The 25,044-nt window shown below is 45.6% G+C and overlaps 1 protein-coding gene across 1 annotated transcript in view; it reads right to left on the bottom strand.

Moving 5' to 3' along the window:
- Positions 1-24,574, bottom strand: part of LOC141152879 (potassium channel subfamily K member 1-like) — a 44,313-nt gene extending 19,739 nt beyond the window's left edge. Inside the window, exons 1-2 of the mRNA XM_073637519.1 lie at positions 24,289-24,574; positions 18,302-18,697 (exon numbers count right to left, since the gene is read on the bottom strand). Coding sequence (XP_073493620.1) covers positions 18,302-18,697; positions 24,289-24,574 — 682 coding nt within the window. The remainder of the gene's footprint in view (positions 1-18,301; positions 18,698-24,288) is intronic.
- Positions 24,575-25,044: the final 470 nt, after the last annotated feature.

Here is a 25,044-nt window from a genome sequence, read left to right as displayed (position 1 = left end):
GCTCGCCCTGACTGAGAAGCTTTCTTACCGGACCCGGCGTCCGAGGCTGTGGGGACTAACTCTTACCCAGCAGCAGAAGCCGACCGGCAGGGGATTTCAGGTCCTCAGGCCCAGAAACCCGAAGGCACGGTCACACGCGTGGGACCAGCACCGCCATCGTGGAGCGGAAGCCATTAGAAGGCCCCGAGTCACCGGCCATACGGGTGAGCACCACACGGTACACTCAGGGACGTGGGCTACTTATATCCGCTTCTAGCAAGGTAGCCAGAAGAGTACAGTCAGTTTGGGAGGCCTACAACTCCGCCTGGCCAGGGGAGATCCCATCTGCTCAAGGACTGACCAGGCCCCGTTCACTAGCAAGTACTCCGGGAGGGTCTATCGTTGTTACCAGTAAAGAGCCTGAATTACACCGCACCGTCTCTGAGTGGTTCCTGCTACCCCCATCATCCACATCTGCTGCCCTGAGGCCATACCCCTCCCGTTGGGGGTTATACCATCTACGCTGCACCATCCATCCACCGGCCTCAGCGGACTGTCCTGCAGCGGCAGTTCCATAGCTGCATTCAACGGGTGGCGTAGTCGTCCTGCATCTACCGCTGTTACATCGCCGCTCAGTTTGACTCCCTGGGCACGGACCGGGTCACCGCCACGAGACTACAACCCTCAAGAGATCCGGCTCCGGGTAAGCTCCCGCGTGCGCAACGCAGCGCGACACAGGCCCAGGGGCGCGTCAGTAACATCTTCAAAGAGCATGTGTAAGGTCAATACATACATGAGGTCTACTAAAATTATATCTATGGAGTATAGACTGACATCTACTCTTCCCATCAGGTATAACGTTACTTAAACAAGTCTAGATAAAATAACCTTTTGTTAAAGTTGCTGCCATACTCCAGGCAAAAGCAACAGCTGTATACTCCATTTAATTGAAAAATAAGAAAATGTTAATTAAAATGCATGAACCAAAACTTTAAAGTGTAATTAGTATATAGAACACTGTTCATTAGCCAGCAGAAAATACTAATTGGTTACAAAAAAAATAAAAGAGCAGAGAACAGGCTAGCTTACATTTAAGCTGACAGATTGCAATAAAGTTGTTAAAGCAATGAGGTCAGGGTGCAAGTTTCACTGTAAAAAGTATAAGAAATTGGCATCTACCATTTGAGATTTCTATTCCCTTACAGAAAGCTTTGAAAGCAGCAGCATGTATAATATGAATAAACTTACTAAATGTTATTTTTATTTAAAGGGGTTGTCCTGGCATAGGATATGGATGACCTATCCTTAGGAGAAGCCATGAATGATACATCAGTGGGGCGGGTCCGACCTCTCCACTGATCAGTTCTTATTAGCTCCAGCAGCAACTGGATGTATATATTGCACGGAGCTGCACCACACAGCGCAGTTCAATATGTAGCAGCTGCGTCCTGGTACTGCAGATCAGCCCTTATTTTGGTAAATACTAGTATTGGTTAGGTCTTTCACCTGCATACTGTAAAAAAAAAAAAAAAAAAAAAAGTTACCAAACTTTCAAAACTAATTTATATAGCAAATGTTCCAGTTACCATCACTAAATTATTATTAGGATTTTTGAATAAATAAATGAAAAGGATGGTGAAAACCCAATAAAGGTAATTGATTCACCCTCTGTAACCCCCATCACTCCAGCACGTGCGGCTGTTCTTTGACGACCTTACTGCTTGGTTGCAGCAGTCAGGTGACTGAAAAAGGAAATCCCAGAATCGACCAATGCACCTAAAGGGGTTAAATGGCCAGGATGAGCGTTCTCTCGGATTCTGGCTATTGGAGCACAATGTCTGCTGTATAATCTAACTGGCACCTACAAGTGATTGCGAGGGAACATCTCCTGCATCGTGGCTGCACCGTATTAATATGGTGGCTCACAGGAACTGCAATGTATTATTAGGGCAGGAAGAGGAAAAGGTTAAACCCAATCCATGTTTCCATCACAGTACTGACCAAACAGCAATTTTGATGCTGAATTTCAGACTTTTTTTCCCCCTTTTTACAGCTAGCATTAATGATCCAAAATGAGTACAGAATGAAACGATTGTTAATATGATCGTTCCATCCCCACAAAGCATGCATGTTGGTCCACATTAACTTTAAAATAGTATTGTTCGTTTGTTAGCAATTTTACACATCGTGAACGAACATGGTTATGAGTGGTCATTGGCCATTATCAGCCCGTGTGCACATGGGCTTGAGGGTGCGTTCACATTAGCACAGGGGTCTCAAACTCAGCTGGGTATATGGGCCGCACATGGAAAAACATTTAATTTGGGGGGGCCGCATTATTTGCAGGACAAAGTGACATTTTTAGGGATACCATTTTTTTTCCTATACACCTTTTGAACTGGGCCCTATCCTGCGAATATGTCACCCCCCCCACCCAATACTGCGGACAGGTCACCTCCCCAATACTGCGCACAGGTCACCCCCCCAAATACTGCTCACAGGTCACCCCCCCCCCCCCCCAACACTGCTCACAGGTCACCCCCCCCAATACTGCGCACAGGTCACCCCCCCCAATACTGCGCACAGGTCACCCCCCCAATACTGCGCACAGGTCACCCCCCCCAATACTGCGCACAGGTCACCCCCCCCCCCAACACTGCTCACAGGTCACCCCCCCCCCCCCCCCCAACACTGCTCACAGGTCACCCCCCCAATACTGCGCACAGGTCACCTGTCCTGTATTTCACATAGGCATGACAGAAAAAAAAAAAAAAGATTATTCTCACCTGTCCTCCGTTCCCTTGGCGTCTTTTCTGCACCTGTGGCCCGCAGGCACATAGACCCCTTGATGATCGCGGCCCGGTCCAGGAGCTGCCGGCATCAGCGCTGTTGTGCAGCGTATTGCCGCGCAGAGACCGGCTCTCTGCACAGCAATACCAGTGGCAGATGTCAGCTGCTGGCAATACACTGCACTACAGCGCTGATGTCGGCGGCTCCTGGACCGGGCCGCGATCATCAATGGGTCTATGTGCCTGCGGGCCGCATGAAGCAGCCGGAGGGGCCACGTGCGGCCCACGTGTTTGAGACCCCAGCATTAGCATATAAATCTAACAGGTGCATTGCAATAAAAAAAAAAAAAAAAACGCATTGCACTCTGACCAATGTTATTCAACGAGTGAAGTATTGATCTGCATGTTTTTCCTCAGCAGTAATCGGGCTGAGGAAAAAATAAATAAATAAATATCGCAGCATACTGCGAGTGGACACATATCAGACGAGACTCGCCAATGCAAGTCAATGGATGCGAGAAAAAAAAAAAAAAAAGGGAGGCACACGAACCATGCATATGCCGTCCACTTTTTACGCACACATCTCAAAAGGAACCAAGAAATTGCACCAGCCAAGCATAGGAAGTTCACGTCCAGAACCCTGAGGATGGATGGATAGAGATAGATCGATAATTTCACAAGCCCCCTACATAGTATAAACTCATACCCTTTATTGCCTTTCTTGTGGAGTTTATTGCTGACCTTTTTTGGCTTGTTTAACCTAATAAATAAATAACATGGGGTCATCCCTATTTTATGAAACCAGAAAAGGTAAAGCAGACAGTTTCGAGCTGATATTATCAGGCTGGGAAGGTCCCTGGTTATTGGGCCCTTCCCAGCCTAAAAATACAAGCCTGCAGCCATCCCAGAAGTGGCACATCACTTTAGATGCTCCAATTCTGGCACTTTGCCCAGCTCTTCCTGACTGCCCTAGTGTGGTGGCAATGCGGGGTAATGGAAGTTGGGGTTGATGTCAGCTGTGAATTGTCAAAACTCACAGTCAACATTAAGCCCCAGTGTTTGTAATGGAGAGTATTGTAGCATGTAAAAGATGATGTTAAAAACGCACGTCATACGGATACTTGGCGAGAAAAAAAAAACTCGTATGACAAAGGTAAACCTTCCTTCAAATTTTCAGGATGAACATCGGGGAGACTTAATACGCTGATGTGAGCGAGCCCATAAAAGGGTTTGTTCTCAGGTTTATTCTTCCGGAGCGCACCACTCACTTGTCTTCCAAATTCCTGTTTGCTCGGGGCAGTGTTCTCCTAAAGATTGACTATTCGGACCAGCAACGTTTTTGTGCTGCTGGCCCAAACTGTGCACTCTCTAAGGATCATAGGCTCCAGCAATCTAAACCTAAACAATGAGCAATAACATTAAAAATCCCTATGTTCTTGACAACGGAGGGGAGTTTTAATAAGATTAAAATGTTGTTTTATCTTAAGTCAAACAATATATAAAAACTTCCCTTGAGTCAGATGAACTCATCGTCATTCTACAACTTCTCATACAACAGTGACAGGCGCTCTACAGCTTATTTTCTAATAGACGTATCTTGAGAGATTACTTGGAAGTAGTGCATTCATCTGCACAGCTATTTTTTGTAGTGTGACCTTCTCTACATAAAGGTGCATTTTAGCTGTAATTGCACAGTACTGGCCGTTCCCCTGTCCTGCCCAAGCATTCCTCATTGTGCCCCTTCCCACTAGAGAGCTTGCATAGGAAATAATACATAGCATTGTAATACCAGCTGGGTTTTTAAAATAAGTAAAGCAATGTAGCGGTACACCGAGTACCCATACATAAAATGATTGGTGTACGAATCAAGATGCAGGATTGTGAGGTCTATAATCTTTTCCTGACCTTGCAGTAAAGAACTGAATATTGATGGCACCATGAGAGCCTCTATTACCAGCTCCCATCTGTAAAAACTAGGAAGGCACAGGGAAAGCTGCCTTTCAGCCCCCGAGACCTCTACTAAAAGTGGAAAATCTGCAGCATCCACTGCACTAGCTCAGAAATACAGTAATCAGTGCTAAGTCCATCTTCCTGTACAAAACGTCAAAACGTCTCACTTAATTTTAGAACATTTCCTTGTTTTTGACAATTTATTTTTCTTGGACTTTGCCCCCTTCCAAAAATAACCTTATCATGTGAAAACAGCAATGAAATAGCCTCATTTCTATAAAGACATCTTTTATACATCATATATTGAATTTACCTGCAAGTAGAAAACAGTATTAAGCAGGTGATCAATCAACTTAAAATTAATGCCCCACTTTTTAACATGTACCTTTTAGAGGCAACATTGTAAAGAGAACCTGTCATGTTGAAAAAGATATCTGACCTGTGGGTAGGATGTTATAGAGAAGGAGGAGCTGATCAGACTGATATACATTTTTAAGGAAAAAGTTTCAGTAAAACTTTCATTTTATTCATTGAAATCCCTGGTGTTTGTAGCATAGGAGTCCAGTGGGCGGTCTCTATATGACTGTGTATGTAGAGATAGCTATGATTCATTAGTAGGATCGCCCACTGGACACTATACTGAATCCTTTCCCATAAACCTATATCATTCTGCTCAGCTTCTCCTTACTATAGTGTCCACAGATCAGACTGCATGGACAATGTCACAGGTTTAAGTAATGTCTTAACATGCCTTCAGTATGCCTTAAAATTAGCCACGAATATCAAAAAGACTGCGTCACTTCCAAACAGAAAGACAAATGTGAACAAGTGCAAGATAATAGAGCCACTCTATATGTAACGAACAAATAAATTAAAGCTGCACTATGAAACGCCATAGTATGTAAACATTGAATATATGAAATTGGAATTGCATTACTACTGTAAAAAATATGGCAAGTTAAAAAGTCTTAGTTACTTACCGGTAACGTGATTTTCCGGAGCCCATGACAGCACCACGAGCGAGAGGGAATCCACCCACCAAGGAAAGGAAACCTACAGGCTTAAAATAGGGCGGTCTTCCCTCTCGCCTCAGTTTGGTTAACAGAGCATGAGAGAACCGCCAAGGTTAGTAAGAACAAAACATCATAAGATATACAGAACAAAATGACACCTACTTTTTTTCTTTTTTTTGGGCAAAAAAAAAAAAAAAAGGCAACAACCAAATACCTATATATCCATACAAACACCCACTCCAAAACACCTTATAAGAGTGAGTGAATATCCAACTAAAAGGGAGTGCTCCCACCACCGTGAAGGGAGGGAATATAAGGGTGCTGTCATGAGCTCCGAAAAATCATGTTACCGGTAAGTAACTAAGACTTTATTCGTTCTCCCATGACAGCACCACGAGAGAATTACAGAGAATGGAGAAACTGGGGGGGGGGGGGGACGACCACAGCCTAGAGCACCCTTCTCCCAAAGGTGAGGTCAGAAGAGTCACCCATGTGCAACCTATAGTGTTTAAAAAAGGTATTTGGAGAGGACCAGGTAGCAGCCTTACATATATCCTCTATGGAGACGCCCATTCTCTCAGCCCAGGAGGTCCCCATGGCCCAAGTAGAATGGGCCCGCAGACCCTCTGGTACTTACTTCCCACTTGACGAATAGGCCAGAGCAATAACACCCCTGATCCAACGAGCAATGGTGGGTTTCGAGGCCCTAAAACCTTTTTTAATCCCCTGATGACAAACAAAGAGGGATCTCGCCTTCCTAAACCCTTCAGTGACAGTCAGGTATCTGATTATGCACCTCCTAACAAATAGGGTGTGTAGCTTGTCCTCTACCGGATTTTGGGTGTTGGGACAAAAGGAAGGTAGAATAATCTCCTGGATTCTGTGGAAGCGGGTAGCTACCTTAGGGAGGTACGCCGGATCTGGTTTGAAGACTACCCTATCCTCCAGGATCTGAGTGTAGGGTGGAACCGAGGAGGGACTCTGGATATCACTTACTCTCCTAGCCAAAGTCAGTGCTACCAGAAGAGCTGTCTTAAATGAAATTACTCTTAGGGAGGCCCATTCTAAGGGCTCGAAGGGAGGGCCAGTTAATGCTGTCAAGACCAAATTCAAGTCCCAAGGCATTACGTTGGAACTTGAGATGGGTCTAGATCTAAAAGATGCCCTAATAAACCCACAGATTTTTTGCTAGATCAAAGCTAAATAAGGCTCCCAGTGCCGATACCTGTACCTTTAGGGTACTTGTAGACAAACCCAGCTCTAGCCCCTTCTGAAGAAATTCCAGAATCTGTCCCACAGGGGGCCTCATCCTCCACCTTAGTCCCGGAGAAGGTCAAGAATATTTTCCAGGTTCTCGCATAAATGCGTGTGGTGATAACTTTCCTGCTACGTAGAGGGTGGGCAATAAATTTGATGAGAAACCCCTCCTCCTCAATAACGCCCTCTCAAATTCCACGCCGTCAGGTGTAAATTCGGAGCGTTAGGATGGAAAACCGGCCCCTGAGAGAGGAAATCCGGAATCTCTGGAAGGATCCACGGATCTGAAACTGACATCTCCCTCAGGCAGGAGAACCAAGGCTTCTTTGGCCAGAAGGGGGCTATCAGTATCACTCTGGCCTTGTCGGCCCTGATTTTCCTGATGACAGCTGGCAGAAGGGATAACGGAGAGAAGGTACAGTATATACCAAAAGTTTGGACACACCTTCTCATTTAAAGATTTTTCTGTATTTTCATGACTATGAAAATTGTATGTGGCGCCCCTGAGGGTTCAGTCGCCACAGGGGTACTGCACCTCAGACCGAGGTGTGGTATCTCCTCTCCGAGGTAAGGGTGGAGCACCTCTCAGGACTCAGCCATCCATTCAACACTACACCACTCCTGTCCTGAGGGGGGCTTTAAGGCACCATAGTGCAGCCCCAGCCGGGATAGAGGAGATGGGGGGAACCAAAAGATAGGTGGAACCATGTAGTGGGTGAGGGTGGAGGACGCACTTTAGGTTACACTCATTCAATCATATTTAATCAACGGCCATCTTAGGTTCAAGGTCCTTTGATTGTGGTCTTCATCACTGAACGTGGCTTTCCGGTGGAACCTGCAGCTGATTGAAGATACACGGTCCTCATTCTCTGGCCTTGAGGCGAGGAGCGGGTTAGAGTTAATGGCTGTCTCTACCCGGTCAAGGTCCCTACCTAAGAAGGCCTGGAGGGGAGCAGAGGAGACAAGCTCCACAGGCAAAAGGATCCCAAGGGGATGCAGACGGAGCGGCATGCGCCACCTGTCGTCACTATTCTGGCCTAGTCAGAGGGACTCCTGCTGCAAAAGGGGTACCGGCCCCCGATATCTGGCTTTGCTACTTCATGTCCTAGTCAGAAAAGCCCGGAGGCTTAGAGGATCCCACCGGGTAATGGACGGAGCGGAGTCGCCACCCGTACCCTTGTTCTGTGTATAGCCAGAGGGAGACCCAGCCATGTAACACGCACCATATACGGACAGGAGAGGACCTAGTGGGAAAGTCTAGGAACTCTGGTGCAGGGGGTCCTGATTGATGCACCCGAACTACCCGGAGTGTGCTGAACCCCTTCCTGGTGGCCGCAGCGCGCCGTGAGGAGCAAGGAGAAGCCTTGCAGCTGACACCCAACAACGTGAGTAAAGCTTGGAAGACTGCATCCATTGCCTCCGGTCCCTTATTTTAGCGCAACACCCACTGCGACCCCCCTGATCCGTCTTCTTCCCTGAGGCCCTTCTCCGCCTGTGGGGAGTAGTACCATCTTCTGCTGCCACAACATCCCGCCTCAGAGGACTGCCGCAGCCCTGGTGGCGAATCACCAGGCACCACAGGTGGCATAGTCATTGCTTCCACTCGATTACCACCGTCCCTCCTGGCCCTTATTTTTTACTGTGACGACCCTGGGCACGGGCCGGGCTAGGCCACGACTGCATCCACCGTACACGAGGAGGCCCGGTTCTGAGTACCCCCATCTCTCAGGGTAGGGCCAGCGAGCTGAAGCGAGGCGTCACATGTACATTCACACTGAAGGCATCAAAACTATGAATTAACACATGTGGAATTATATACTTAACAAAAAAGTGTGAAACAACTGAAAATATGTCTTATATTCTAGGTTCTTCAAAGTAGCCACCTTTTGCTTTGATGACTGCTTTGCACGCTCTTGGCATTCTCTTGATGAGCTACAAGAGGTAGTCACCAGAAATGGTCTTCCAACAATCTTGAAGGAGTTCCCAGAGATGCCTTGCACTTGTTGGCCCTTTTGCCTTCACTCTGCGCTCCAGCTCACCCCAAACTATCTCAATTGGGTTCAGGTCTGGTGACTATGGAGATCAAGTCATCTGGCGTAGCACCCCATCACTCTTCTTCTTGGTCAAATAGCCCTTACACAGCCTGGAGGTGTGTTTGGGGTCATTGTCCTGTTGAAAAATAAAGGATGGTCCAACTAAACGCAAACCGGATAGAATAGCATGCCGCTGCAAGATGCTGTGGTAGCCATGCTGGTTCAGTATGCCTTCAATTTTGAATAAATCCCCAACAGTGTCAGCAGCAAAGCACCCCCACACCATCACACCTCCTCCTCCTCCATGCTTCACGGTGGGAACCAGGCATGTAGAGTCCATCCGTTCACCTTTTCTGCGTCGCACAAAGACACGGTGGTTGGAACCAAAGATCTCAAATTTGGACTCATCAGACCAAAGCACAGATTTCCACTGGTCTAATGTCCATTCCTTGTGTTCTTTAGCCCAAACAAGTCTCTTCTGCTTGTTGCCTGTCCTTAGCAGTGGTTTCCTAGCAGCTATTTTACCATGAAGGCCTGCTGCACAAAGTCTCTGAACAGTTGTTGTAGAGATGTGTCTGCTGCTAGAACTCTGTGTGGCATTGACCTGGTCTCTAATCTGAGCTGCTGTTAACCTGCGATTTCTGAGGCTGGTGACTCGGATAAACTTATCCTCAGAAGCAGAGGTGACTCTTGGTCTTCCTTTCCTAGGGCGGTCCTCATGTGAGTCAGTTTCTTTGTAGCGCTTGATGGTTTTTGCAACTGCACTTGGGGACACTTTCTAAGTTTTCTCAATTTTTCGCACTGACTGACCTTCATTTCTTAAAGTAATGATGGCCACTCGTTTTTCTTTACTTAGAATTTGTATTATGGCAAGAAAAAAGCAGCTAACAGTCTATTCAGTAGGACTATCAGCTGTGTATCCACCAGACTTCTGCACAACACAACTGATGGTCCCAAACCCATTTATAAAGGCAAGAAATTCCACTTATTAAACTTGACAGGGCACACTTGTGAAGTGAAAACCATTTCCGGTGACTACCACTTGAAGCTCATCAAGAGAATGCCAAGAGTGTACAAAGCAGTCGTCAAAGCAAAAGGTGGCTACTTTGAAGAACCTAGAATATAAGACATATTTTCAGTTGTTTCACACTTTTTTTTTAAGTATATAATTCCACATGTGTTAATTCATAGTTTTGATGCCTTCAGTGTGAATGTACAATTTTCCTAGTCATGAAAATACAGAAAAATCTTTAAATGAGAAGGTGTGTCCAAACTTTTGGTCTGTACTGTATAACCCATGCTCAAGTCCCAGGGGATTAGGAGGGAGTCTACTACTAGAGGCTCTTCCCTCGGGTTCAGGGAACAGAAAACTTCCAGTTTCCGATTCTGCTTTGTGGAGAACAGATCCACCACAGGGAGTCCCCAACTATGAGTAATCTGAAAAAAAAAGACCCTTTGATTGAGAACCCATTCTCCTCCTTTTAGCGTGTTTCGACTCAAAGTCCACCTTGGCATTGTCTTTCCCCTTTATATGCAAGGCGGTAAGGGAGAGGAGATGTTTCTCTGCCAACTGTAGCAACCGGTCTGAAACCTTCAAAGTTTTTGATTTGGTGCCCCCTTGGTGGTTTAAGTACGCCACAGCAACCCGGTTGTCCGACAAAATCTTGACATCCTGGCCCAGCAGGGACACAAGGAAGCCGTTTACAGCTAGATCCACAGCTAACAACTCAAACAGAGGAAAGATTTCTTTACTCCCTAGACCAGACACCCTGGATTATCTCTTCCTCTAGATGGGCTCCCCAACCTGTGGGACTTGCATCCATTGTGACTACACAAGATGGATATATCACCCATGGGACACCTCTGAACAGGTTCCAAACATCCATCCACCACCAAAGAGATAAAATTGATCGGGGGGGGGACAAGGTAAAAAAAAACCCTCCAGATGCTCCTTGAGGATAAACTCATTGTGCAGAACTTCCCACTGCAGGATCCTGGAATGGTACTGTGCCCATAAAACTGCTGGGAAACATGAGTTTAAGGTTCCCAACAGGGACATTGCTCTTCTGAGAGACATGGAGGGGCTCTGAATAGCTGCCTCCTCCAGGAGCGGTATCTTACTAATCTTTGAGTCTGGGAGACGGGGCTCCTGTAGTTCTGAGTCCAGCACGACACCCCAATATTGCTGGGTCTTCATGGGCTTAAGTCTAGATTTTTTTAAGTTTAGTAACCAACCAAGGTCTTTTAGAGTGACCATTACTTGCTCCAAAAGTGTACTACAATGAAGGAAGGAATTTCCCACCACAAGGAGATCGTTCAGGTAGGGAATGATAAGCACATCCTTCTCTCGAAGATGAGCCATAACCTCAGCCATGACCTTGATAAAAATTCTAGGAGCCACCGCCAGACCAAAAGGAAGGGCCGCGTACTGAAAGTGTCTTACCACCCCCTGTAATCTAACTGCCACCCTGAGGTATTTCTGATATCCCTCATGAATGGGTATGTGATAATACGCGGTCCTGGACCTTAAGAATGCCATCTAACACTCAGGAAACAGAAGTTTTAATTGTGGAACGTAAAGACTCTGTGGCGCCCCTGAGGGTTCAGTCGCCACAGAGGTACTGCATCTCACCCAGAGGTGTGTTATCTCACTCTCAGGTAAGGAAGGAGTACAGCTCAGGACCCTAACACCTGCATCCAACACGTCCACTCCAATGGGCAGGGCGAGATTGCTCCTACGGGAGAGCACAGTCCCTGGTCCCTGGCTGGAGTGGGAGGGACCTAGCATAGGGGAACCATGTAGTGGGTGTGGGTGGAGGACGTAGTTAAGGGGAGCACATAGAAGAAAGATATAAGTAGAGACACCATCTTAGATCAGTGTGTTCAGTCAGACAAATAAAGTGACAGGAGCAGAGGCTCTGTAGCAGCTCTGCTCCAGAGGTGGGCCTGGACAGTGAGGCCCAAGGCTGAGAGGAGAAGGAGAGAAGAGAGGAGAGGGAGCGGAGAGGCTCCAGCAACAGAAGAAGGGACCCTAGGGGTATGGGCCGTGCAGAAGGCCACCAGTACGCCCGCATCTACCGGGAGGTGGAGGGGTCAGGCTGCATACAGGGAACCGGATCCCTCAACTAGCAAAAGATTGCACATCTTAACTAGAAACCGGAGGCTGCAGTATTTCATGTCCTATAGCCAACATTCCATACCAGTCTCACCAGGAAGGTAGCTACATAGGACCCAGGGGACGGAACAGACGTCGCCCGCTAAGGCCCGCAGATACTGGACTGGGACGCTTGGTATGAGGTTCAGGAAGACAGCCAGAGAGACACAGAAGGGGGTCCTGCTAAGTACTCCAGAGATATCTGAGGGTGGACTGAACCCCTCACTGAGTAAACGCAGCACGACGTGGACAGTTACACTGAGCTCTGTAACTTGGACTGCAATAACCATGAGTAAAGACCCTGGGACTGCACCACCTTGTCTCTGTGTTTCTTGCTACGCCAACACTCCCTGCACTACAACGCCCAGCACAACCTGCAACATCATTTACACTGCCCTGGAGCTAAGCTCTTTCTGTGGGGAGTCATAACATTCTTGCTGCGAAACCACCAGCTTCAGAGGACTGTTCCGCAGCGGCGACCCCTTTAGCCGCATTCCACAGGTGGCGTAGTCGGACTCTTTAATAAAACCTTTACATATAAATTTCCCCCTTCGATTGACCGCCCTGGGTCACGGACCGGGTCACCACCACTGTGACTTCAACCCCCAGCATCTACCAGCCCGGCACCGGGTACCCCACGGTCCAGGGGGCGCGTCAACTCCATTTTAAACTAAGGCACTCTCAAATACTTATTTAGGGCCTTCAAGTTTATAATCGTTCTGAAGGAACCATTGGGCTTTGGGATCAGAAAGAGAGGAGAATAGAACCCTTTCTCCCTTTCCGGACCCGGAACCTCCCGCAAGACAGACTTCTGTATGAGTTCCTGGACTTCCGATTGCAGAGCTAATAGCTACACTGGAGGGGGGGGGGGGCGCAGGGAGTGGGAACGAGAGGGAGTTACCATAAATCTCTGTGGGGGTGCATATTGGAAATCCAATCTTGACCCCGAACTGACCAGACTTAGGATCCAACTGTTATTGGAAATACTTTCCCAGGAGGGAAGAAAGGATGACAGCCTTCCCCCCCACCGGGAGGACGAGTCATTGTCCTTTCTTCCGGGGTCCTTGGGAGGAGGAATCAAATAATAGCCCTCTACCTTTCCTCCTGTGGGGCTCCTGTTCTTTAGTTGATTTTCTCTGGACGAACTTTTTCTTCCGGAAAGAACGCTTATACGATGGTAAGAAAACTGACGGAAAGCCTTTTTTAGTGTCCCCTGCCTTCTCCAGTATCTCATGCATTGACAAACCAAAAAGGTAACCTCCCTCACAAGGGATGAAGCAAAGTCTCACTTTAGCTTGGAGATCCCTCGGCCAACATTTTAGCCATAAGGCCCTGCGAGCTGCGTTGGACAAGGCCGCTGACCTGGCCGCTAACCTCATCGCATCTGCAGAGGCATCTGCCAAGAAGGCCGCTGCACCCTGGATTAATGGGAAATTAGACAGGATGTCCTTTCTAGAAACCTTAGACTTTAGCTGGGACTCCAATTGCTGCAGCCAGACCATATTGCTGCAGCCAGATCTGGAGGTACATGTTGATGCCACTGCCGGCCTTAGGGTTCCTGCTGCCGTCTCCCAAGCCTCCTTGAGGAAAGCATCCGCCTTTCTATCAAGTGGGTCCTTTAGAGCCCCTATATCATGAAATGGTAAAGAGGATGACTTAGAGGCTTTGGCAATGGCAGCGTCCAGTTTTGGAGCTTTATCCCATGAAGAGGAAGATGACTCGTTGAAGGGATACTTCCTTTTAAGCGAAGGAGGAAGGGAACCCTTTTTTTCTGGCCTTTTCCACTCCTTCTGCACTATCCCCTGGACTTTATCCACCAATGGAAAGCATCTCCTCTTTATTTCATCCAGACCCCCAAGCATCAGGTCCTGCACCGATCTCTCCGCCCTTGTATCCACAATTCCCATTGTAGACCGGATTGCTTTTACCAAGACATCCACCTCATGCAGGGGAAAGCAATGGAGACTTGAACCTTTGTCTGAAGAGGATGCTGACTCAGATGAGGCTCCCAGTTTCGGAGGGTGACGTTAGCTCAGGGAACTGTCTGAAGGGGAGTCCACTGGACTTATCCTGCTTGCCAGGGCTTTGGAGATTTCTGTTTTAACCAGGGATTTTAACTCCGCTGAGAGGTTGGGGGTCTCTTCAGTCATCCTTTCTCTAATACATGACTGATAGAGCCTCTTAGGGTAGGCGTCTGGTAATGGGGCTCTACATAAAACGCATTCCTTGTGTTTTACTTTGAAGGCACGCTTCTTCCCCTGAAAGACAGGAAAAAGAAGGGGACGCTATTACCCTAGTAAACTTTCACGAAGATCACTTACCCCACCAATAGGTTAGTACCGGGATGGACAAAGGATCTCTCGCAGCCGAGGATTCTTCCCTAGAGGCTGCCGAATCATCACGTCTGCCGTAGCTCCACTGGCTGCCCCCAGGCATGACTCCAGACTGGTCACTCTGACTGCCAGAGCGAGGGCGACGGTTTTTAACCATAGATTTTACCGAGCCCTCATGGTGCTTCCCAGAAAGCCGCTGATGCCGAAGCTGCTTTTGTGGCTCGTGCTCCTGCTGCACTTGCTCTGCCTGCACTTCCATCATGCAGACCAACAGGAAGCAATCTTTCAGTGAACCCGGTTCATACATATACCGGGCACTGAAGATTTCCGGTTCACGTGACCCCGACCGAAGCCCCGCCCCTCTGCCCCTGCTGACGCGCTCCCCCTCGCCAGCATTCTGCCCCCGCAACACATGTGAGGGCTCAGGAGCACGCAGACCCGGAAGTGCGTCAGCTGAGGCCACGCCCCCGGATCTGTGTCCCGGGATACCGGCCTGTAACCACGCCTCCCACACCTGAGCTACTCCCAGGTGCGCGCACACAGTGCAGACCCCCTTGAGTCCACCGTGGCACAATCAACTGAGCCAGCCGGAGTGGTGAAGGCATCCCCACTAAAACCCGGCCAGTCAGGCAAGGCATCTGCCGGTAAGCTTGAAGGGTCCCATCAAGGACAGGAAACCAAACTGAGGCGAGAGGGAGGACCGCCCCCTTTTAAGCCTGTAGGTTTCCTGTCCTTGGTGAGCAGATTCCCTCTCTCTCGTGGTGCTGTTATGGGAGAACGAATAAAATGAAGGTACTTGGCACATGAATTGGCCCAATAGCAAACGACAGGGCGACCTCCTCAGCCTAGGAGAGGTATCATGTTAGGTCAGGGTCCCAGCGGAGGAGGTCACCTTGTCATTGGCTGTTGGACCCTCATGAATTGGCCAATTTATATGCTGTTAGAATCTATTTTGTTTTACTATCGGCCATCTTGTTGTGGTTTGCTGGCTTCTAGTCTTTTACTCTGGTGCTGGGTTTCTTGGTCACGTGATCTCTGCACTCTTTATTACTCAGCACCTGGCTCCATTCCCCGCTGGACATCAGTGTTGTTTATGCTTGTGCTCTGGCTAAGTAGCCTAGTTTAGTTCTTTGTGCTTTGGACAATTGATTTCCTGGGACTTCTTGTTCCACCAGTTTTGTTCCCTTTAATCTTCGTTTCTGCAACTAACTTTTCTGTTAGGAGGTCTCCTGCTTTTGCTCCCAGTCTAGATCTTTTAGGGACCCCTTTCCCCTTCCTTCAGGTCTTTGTTTGAGTTCAGTGCAGGAGTTTCGGTGGGGCTATTCACAAGGAATAGGGCACCCACCTCAATGTAGGGTTTAGCTGAGTCTCCGTGCAGGGACAGCTTTTCCCCCCATTCCTTAGTTTTAAGTTGCAGAACATAACATGTGCCAAGTACCTTCATTTTTTAAACTTATTTTCTATAGCAGTAATGCAGTTCCAATGTCATATATTCCATGTTTACATACTATAGCGTTTTATAGTGCAGCTTTAATATTTATCTGTTAAGAATGGGCAGATTCCTCTTTTAGTTGCATCTGCTCTGGCCGACCATCTTATCTAATATGTATCTGTGCTCTGACAGATGATATTGGCGGAGAGAACGATTGGGTCACTTGAACTCAGACTTCCAATTATTTTGTTTTCTTGAAGATAAGCAGCTGCTTGCTGCCTCTTTCCATGCTTATAAGGAACCTGTCACCAGATCTTCCCAATATAAAGTACAGCCACCACCTTTAACACCTTTATGAGTACGTCCAAGGTCATATCCCTGCACTCCATGCAGGATCCAGCGCTGATATGATCAGCTGTCATGTGCCCCTAACAGACTCAGGTAGAATCACGATCCACCCACGGCTGTTAACATGTTAAAAGCCACTGTCAAACTCTGACAGCGGCATTTAACATGCACATGCTGAAAGCACGTCACTAATCCCGCCAATCGGTGTCCTTGTCATATGACCACGGGTCGCCGATGGGTTGGCATGACAACCAGTGGGTCTGCAGGAGACTCCTGCGGTTGTCATTGCGGGAATGCTATGAGCGCCCCCCAGCGGTCAGCATTCAAAGCAAGTGAGCATTTTTGCTATACACAGCAGGGCCAAAGCCCTGCTGTGTATAGCACAGGCGATTAGATGATCGCAGCTTCTAGTCTCCCATGGAAACTATTGAAGCAAGTGGAAAAGTATATAAAAGAAAAGTTTTTAAAAATATTTAAAAAATATAAAAGTTCAAACCACCCCCACTTTCGCCCCATTCAAAATAAAACTATAAAAAAAATCAGATACACACATATTTGGTATCGCCCGATGTATCAATATATAAAATTAATCTGATCAGTAAACGACATAAGAATAGAAGAAAACGCCAGAATTACAATTTTTTGGTCACCGCAACATTGCAATAAAATGCAATAACGCGTGATCAAAACATTGTATCTACCCCAAAATGGTAGCAATAAAAATGTCAGCTCAGGGCACAAAAAATAAGCCCTCACCCGGCCCCAGATCACAAAAAATTGGCAATTTTTTTTCCTATCACTTAAATAAAAAATAACCTATACATGTTTGATATCTACGAACTCGTAATAACCTGGAGAATCATAATGGCAGGTCAATTTTAGCATCTAGTTAACTTGGAAAAAAAAAAAAAAAAATTGTGGAATTGTACTTTTTTGTCATTTCACCGCACTTTGAACTTTTTTCCTGTTTTCCAGTGCACAAGATGGTAAAACCAATGGTGTTGTTCAAAAGTACAACTCGTCCTGCAAAGAAAAAAAAAAAAAAAAAAAAAAAAGCCCTCACAGGGCCATATTGATGGAAATATATATAAAAAAAAAAAAAGTTATGGCTCTGGGAAAACAGGGAGAAAAACGAAAACACAAATATGGAAAAACCCAAGGTGGTAAAGGGGTTAATGCCCATTTTACAGTATTTTATAAAGCGGTGTGCAAGTCCCCAATTCACTCGGCATAGCTCAAAAAATATATTTTATAATACTTCCATATGGCATGGTCCGGTATGATGGGTGTTGGTCTTGCTTTGGCGCTTCCTCTCTCCTTACAATCGCTGTCCTCCTGCCCTGCTTCATGTGGATGACGTGACCTACATCATCCACACAATGTCCCCCAATCGCGCTCCTGCACAGGCTGCTGAGGTCAGATCAAAGTACTGTAGAGCACAGGCGCCAGAAGAGGCCAAAAAGCGCTGATGACCTGGAAGAAAAGCCGATGCATGCGCATTACAGTACTTTGCTGCCCTCAGCAGGGCAGAGAGAAGTGTGCCTGTGCAGGAGAATTCTGGTATATGGGGGAGTTGCGAGAGATAGCCATATCATGTCTCTAGGCACTTTAAGGCCCCATGCACATTGGACTAATGTCAGCCAAACCCACTGATATCGGTAGACTTGGCCATCTTGGCTAAGATACTAATGTATATGATGGGGACATTCCAACTCTTTGCCGAGCGATGTTGGGAGAGAAGGATTGGATAGTTTGAATTCCAATCCTTTTGTTCTCCAGGCAGATGAGCCTCTACCTGACGAGTCTGACAGCAGCTGGACTCCACTCTTCCCATAGAGATCACAAACGCTCAGTTGAGCCAAGTGTTTAAATGGATGGGGGAAGTTGAGAGAGATAGATTACTCAGACGAACAAGCTAAGATGCATGGGCATGACCCTTATTCAATTATGTCCTAGCACGGGATTCAGACAGTCTTTTTAAACATAAAATAATGATGTGTATGGTCTACTTACAGAGAACCAGAAGCTTGTATAGAGCTGGCATACGTTGACCACTTTTCTCACCAGGAACATAATCTCCAAGGCCGACTGTACTCAAAGAAATGAAACAAAAATAAAGGGCATCTACATAGCCCCAGTTTTCTTCAACACAATTAAAAACTATTGCAGGAATAAAAAAGGATAGGAGGGAGAGGAGCGAGATTAATACTCCAGCATGGATCCACTCCAGTTTGTTCCTGGCAAAGTCACACCTCAGGAGAAGGACATGGATGGGCTTGTCACGAAGAAGGAACAGAAGGTTCTGGGCACCAATAGACACTAGGGATAAAGTGAAAGGGATTCCAACGATTGAATAGAACAAGCAAAATATCTTTCCACTCTCTGAGATGGGAACAGGATTGCCGTAACCTGCAGAAAACAAAAACATTAATTTATTACATTTTTGTGGAAAAGCTACCAGTATTTACCCCAAAAAAAAAAAATTAAGCTGAAAAACTAGTTTGAATAAAAAAAATAAGGACCAAGTTCCTACTTCCAAATATCTTCACTGGAGTCCCATTATGTAAAGTTATCTTAAAGTGCTTAAGATTGCAATGGCAAGATGGGTGTAAAAGGGCAACACAAAAGAACGTTGGTAGAAGCCATTGTAACCTGATGGCACAGAAAGTACACACAATACATAGGCCTGTGCGAGAAGAATTTAATACTCCTTAGATGATTTATGCTTAATAGTTATAGTCTCCAGTACAATTTTTGGTGGTTACAATTAGGTTCAGACACTTTGCAGTTACAGAATACAAATTTGACATCAAGAGTTTGTGCAAATTGTGGGACACCATGATGGTACTCCTCTGAAAATCTTTTGACTGCATTGTCGGGGATGGTTTGTTCCTCCCACAGAGAGTCAGTCCCCAACACTGAAGTAGCAATTACTGTGCAGAACAGAAGATAACATCAGCAGCGGTAATTATACTTAGAAGTAGGTGCCCTCAACAACGCACAATTAGCAGATTCTACTCCGCTCTTCCGCCCAGGCAGATTACACTCTTCCTTGGCTTTTTAGTCACCTCTCCAACCTGACGTGACTCTTTATGCTAGAACCAAGCTCTACTCTCCAAACTCTCAAGCTACTTTTCGCAATGCCAAAAACTGCCTGTCTTTTTAATCTAGGCCCAGTTCAGTTCTCATGGTGGATGTCTTCTTGTGGTTTGGCAATACAATATGAACAAAAGATGCATGGGCCAAATGCACAACAACAAGTCATGGGTAGTATCCCAAAGGTGATTGGAGATCTGGGGTTGGAAGCCCATTCACTATCTAGATAAAAAGCAGCTTATACATGGCTGATCAGTTCACATGAACCGCTGAATACATCTTAATTTAACTAATGGGACACATCAATAACCACTTTTGCCTATAGGGAAAAAAAAAAATTGTGCAAAGTCATCAGCAATTAATTACAATTAGTACTGTAGACAACAAATGTCTGACCACTTATTGAATAGAAGGGAGAATTCTTTGGGAATTGGTCAGTGTCAAATCATAGTCCACCCTTCAACACACAAAAGCCCAAATTTTTTTTCCCTTCATTCAGAACTGCAAAAAAAAATTGAGGGGAGTCCTATAGCAAACTTGAAAATGGACCCCAATTATGGTGCAGAGTTTCTGCTTCCCAGGACTTACGATTGCTTCCCCCCCCCCCTCCATGGTCAGTCCACGTTTCCTGGGTGAAATTTCCACCCACTCTTTTGAACAGGTTATTGCCATCCAATATGCGAAAGATATGGGATCAACCAGGGCTGAGTCACCACTACCCGGGTGTCCAATAGCAGCCACATGGGCTACCTGATGGTACTAATCCAGCTCTTTATTACTTTTCTTCCTGCTTATTTTACCGTCTAGTTTGACCAATTTTTATCCTTAAAGAATAGATTATTCCATAGATTGTGTCATCTCCGGCTGTACTGTGATAGATTTTACCCACTTAGAATAGGTTGTGCCTACTTACTCCCCCACCAATTCCTCATTACTGCTTAGTTACATTATTTGCCATTAATGGAGTGGAAATAATTGAGATGCCTGTCTCTTTGTAAAACAATTTTATAAATCCAGTACAAACAAACCTTTCTTTGTCTATCAGAGATAATACAGGATAATTCATGGAGCGACCTTACACAGAAAGGACTGAGCTGTGAAGAGGCTGTCAATCACAGGAACAACATGTATAATTCAGTGTATGTACCTGCAGGAAAATGGCTTCAATCAAGTCATTTCTGTCATGGCAGTCTGAATCAGCAGCCCCTAGAAAGGCATTCTCCTTGGTACCAATGCATCGTAATATATGCAATTTCTTTTAAGTGGTTCAACCAGTAGCTGGTGGTTACAATAATAGCAGCAGCGCAAGACGGAACAAAAAAAAATAAAAATCCACCAGGTTCAAACTTTTGTCCTACAGGGTTGATCCAAAAGCCAAAAGTTACCATTTTTTAAGTAAAAAATTGGAGCATTGCTTTAATAAATTTGACATTTTATAGACACACTAAGGCTATATTCCCAACAGTGTAAATGTTTGATTTTTCTGCTGCATAGTTTTTTTGTTTGCAAAAAAATCTGCCACACACTGACCAATGCAAGGAAATGGGAATCTTCAGATAAACGTCTTTACTCATGGCCTGACTGACTTTAAAAAAAAGAAAAGAAATAAATTATATATTACATACATATTATATTTTTCTTTCATGTTTGATGCAAAAAGGATGTTCTATGGATGTCAAAAATGGACATTCCGAACACCATATGGAAGAAAAAATCATCTCTTTTTATTTGAACCCAGCCTTAGCCATACCTGTTTTTCAAGACGTTTTACAAAAGTTCAAGTGGTTCTCCACCCTCACATTGAGCAGTGACTATGTTTTTGCTATCTTCCACCCCCCCCTCCTCATTTACCTGTTACTGCCTCCTTCACCAAGACTGGCATTCGCAAGATGGCTGCTTCAGTGGCATGGGGAGCACAGTGGTAAGTCTGAACCATGCCTCCACAGCACAGGAAAGGCAAGGTTCAACCTCACCATTGCAGCTGCCAACTTGGATGAAGGATGACCAGAATGCCAATCTCTGTGGAGGAGGCAGCAAGAGGCAAATGGAGGGCAGCCGCATGGGGTAGGGTGACCATACAATTTTCAGTGCCAGGGAGGAGGATCACCAAAGGGTTATTCCCATCGTCTTTCTTCAGAAGCACCCCACTGCCCAACCTGTTCACATGGTAAAAGACCTGATGAAGGCTCAGCACCTGGGCAGGCCAAAGACCTGATGAGGGCTCAGCAGTTGAGCAGGCCGAGGTGAGCAGTGCTGTACTATGGCAGGTCAGGGACCATTCTACAGAAGTCAATTGGGCTTGAGGGAGGTGGTCAGGATTATCAGGTAATGTGCATTCACTAGAAAGCACATCTGGAGATCCCGAAGAGCCTTAGTATGAAAGAGCTGCTAGGAACTACATGCCAGGCAACCACTCCTAGAATGCAGCGGTAGCCGGTCTCCTTGGCAACAAGCTGTAAACAATGAAGTGCAAAAAAAAAAAGAAATATCAGAAAAATGGGGGCAAATTAATACACCACGTATTTTAGCAAACTGCAAATGTTAAAATACCCGACTCCTTGACCTATTTAGGAAGATGGGAATAAACTTTTAATAAATGTGGCACATGGTCCGTGCTCAAGAGTTCTGACTCAATCTAAGATTGAATTCTGATGCATTTTCGTTACAAAATCTATCTGTCCAGATTACACGCAGTTTTGTGTTTTAGTCCTTGCTGCGCCATACCACTATGGGGTGGTTACTACTGAACCCATCGCAACATCACAAATTTCAAACATTTTTGGCCTCCATTTATCAAAAAATTGTCTAAGAAAAACTCTTTGTCGCCCATAGCAACCAGTCACACTGCATTCTCATGAGGTTTAGTTCTCGGACCCAAATGTCAGATGTGTGAAACCAGTATAAGGCCACGTTCCCACGTAGCATTAAAGGTTTCACTGTCCAAGCAAAGTGGACGTGGCTTCGAGAGCATTCGGCGACTGTGCGTCCAAAGACGCTGTTGAACCGAGCGTTTTTTTTCTCTATAGGCTTCTACAGAGCCTGAAAAAAAAAATGTAATAAAAAAAAAAAAAAAAAAAAAACATGGTTGCACCTAAGTGCTAGATAAGTTTTTTTTCTGTAAAAGAAAATCTGCTTCAAATCTAAACCAAAAGCAAATCAATTAAGGGGGTAAACACATTTAAACAAAAAAGCTGCAAAAACACAATAACCAGAGAAGATTGTTATTGCATATTATGGTGCTGACAAATGCAAAAAAAAAAAAAAAGCAGCAGAAAAAAAAAAAAAAAAAAAGTAGCATTTACACTACATGTCAACACAGTCTTAGGCTACGTGCAGGTGGATTCTGCCTTAACAAAAAAAAAAAAAAAACATAAAATCAACATAATACACAGCAATGTCAAAACATTGCTGTGCACATGGATCCATCTTATGTCACTTCTTTTAACCACTTCAGGGTTCAGAAACCCTGAAGCAGTTAAAAGAAGGGAGAAGTTCATTCTTGTACTTGGAAGCCACCCTCTCTCTATGACGCGCCCCCAGGTCAGTGGGGTACTGGGTGTCCGGTTTGTATACTGGGGTGAGCCTATGATGCTCCTCTGCCCCCTCAACTCCTCTCTCCTCTTGCCTTCGGCCACACTCGGGGCCCTCAGAACTCAGCAGCAGAAGTGCTGCGTCTTCGCTGCTCTCAGTGTCAGCACGCTCTCAGACTCTCTCTCAGTCTGACTCCTTCTGACTGACTGTCTGGCTCCACCCTCCATATATATATCCCCAACGGGCTCCCTCTGGTGGTGTGAGGTGGAAGGGTGGAGGTGTTTGTATGTAATGAGGGCCTCTTGTGGAGAAGTCCATCCATGCACCCTGGGTCCTGTGGTACCTGTGCACAGCAGGGTACCACATCTATAATTCACAGTATAGAGCAAAAGACTCCAGTGCCGGGAAAAACTCTGTGGCTGTGCCGGTGTCTAAAAGGCGCCGTGTGCACATAGCCTTAGACCCCTTTGTGGTTAGGTCTCAGGCACACAGCAAAGCCCCGTGCAAGGAGATCACATGGCAGTGCCTGAAGCCCAGTCGGCACCGCTCAGCACAGAGGTGTATGGCCTCCGCTTAGCGTCATATGGAATTCCATGTGTACATAGATATCTCCGTACATACAATGGAGTATGCCATGAAACTGACAAACTCCTGGAAAGGCCTCTAGGGAAGCACTATTACAAAATCCATCTAAAATAGTGCCAGTGCAATTCACAAGTGTAAAAAACATTTAACAGATCAGATTAACGTTTTCAGTAACATCCAGAAAAAAGCAGATTTTACAGTAAAAACTTGGCCTAACGTTCCAGTGGAAAAGTAAACATCCTAATGCGGTGTTCTCGCAACGTTTTTTTCAGGTGTTTTTTTTGTGCAGATCCAGGTAAACGCCTGAAAATGCACCCAGAAAACATCCAAAAGAATGAACATATTAGTTTCTTTATAAAAATGACTTGCTGTTAATACATTTAGGCTTTTGCCTATTAACCTCTTCAGGCTTCCAAAAACGCCAAGTGGTTTAAAGAAGTTACCTGACCACACTCTTCCAGCGTTTCCTCCTATGAAGCTGCTCCATACTTTTTTTTTTTTATAAAGTCAGTGAGAAGGCTAAAAACAAGACTTGGTGTCTTTGAGCGTTTTATTCATTACTTAATAGACTTCAAAAATCACCTGCTAAAAAGGCTAACGGAAAAAAAAGCAAAAAAACACCTTTACAGAAAATGCCAACGAAAGACGTTCACAGAAGTGCTTCAGGATGAAACAAACGCCAGTGTTTCCTGTAGCAGTTCCCAACTGAAAATCCTTTTTTTTTTTTTTTAACATTGGCAAAAACTATTATGTGAACACATCCCAATCGTTATGGTCTTGTTACCTACCTATAGTGGTAAGTGTAGTACCAGTGAAGAACAGTGAAGATACAAAATCCCACTTGACTCCAAATCCAGATGAATTCCTCAGAACAGACACTCCAAAACTCTTGACCAACAATACTTTCCGGAGGAAGTCATCTAGAAGCTCCTCAGATAGACATGGGTGATACTTCAGGAATTCATCCCACATTTCTTCCACCTTATTCCTCAGCTGGTCCTCATAGGGTTGTTCCAGGGTGGAGAAAACAAAGGCTCCGATGACGAAGTACAAGACATAACTGAGCAAGAGCATGAGAAAGAAGAGAGGTCGGTGGCTCACAATAATACTGTTTGTATGGAGCTGCTCAGAATGGACCTGGTTGATCATTTTGGGTGGAGATTTAAAATCAACCTGAGCTATTCAGGAAGAACCTTGTTTGAGGTGGAACTTGGGTCAAAGATTGCTCCATATAGCAATTAACTAGCTCCAAATTCCAATAAGATCTGACATGGATCATTGATTGAGATTTGTTGCAAATTCTAATTAAAAATGAATGAACTGCACCAATCCTGGATATATATATACTTATAATCATTGATCTGTTGCTAGTAGACTTCAAGACAGATCACATGGAACTACAAGTTCCAGCATGTTGCAACTATTTTAGCAGTAGTTTCCAAATTAGGCCACGGCCCCACAATCAATATTTGGTCAGTATTCGGTCAGTATTTTTTCTCAGGAGTGGGAGACAAAATCAGGTGAGGAACAATCAGAGAAAAGGT

Source organism: Phyllobates terribilis, unplaced genomic scaffold, assembly GCF_046119375.1.
Source record: "Phyllobates terribilis strain yellow unplaced genomic scaffold, ASM4611937v1 Scaffold_7__3_contigs__length_470593459, whole genome shotgun sequence".
Classification (NCBI taxonomy): domain Eukaryota; kingdom Metazoa; phylum Chordata; class Amphibia; order Anura; family Dendrobatidae; genus Phyllobates; species Phyllobates terribilis.
This window is presented reverse-complemented; position numbering and strand designations above follow the sequence as displayed.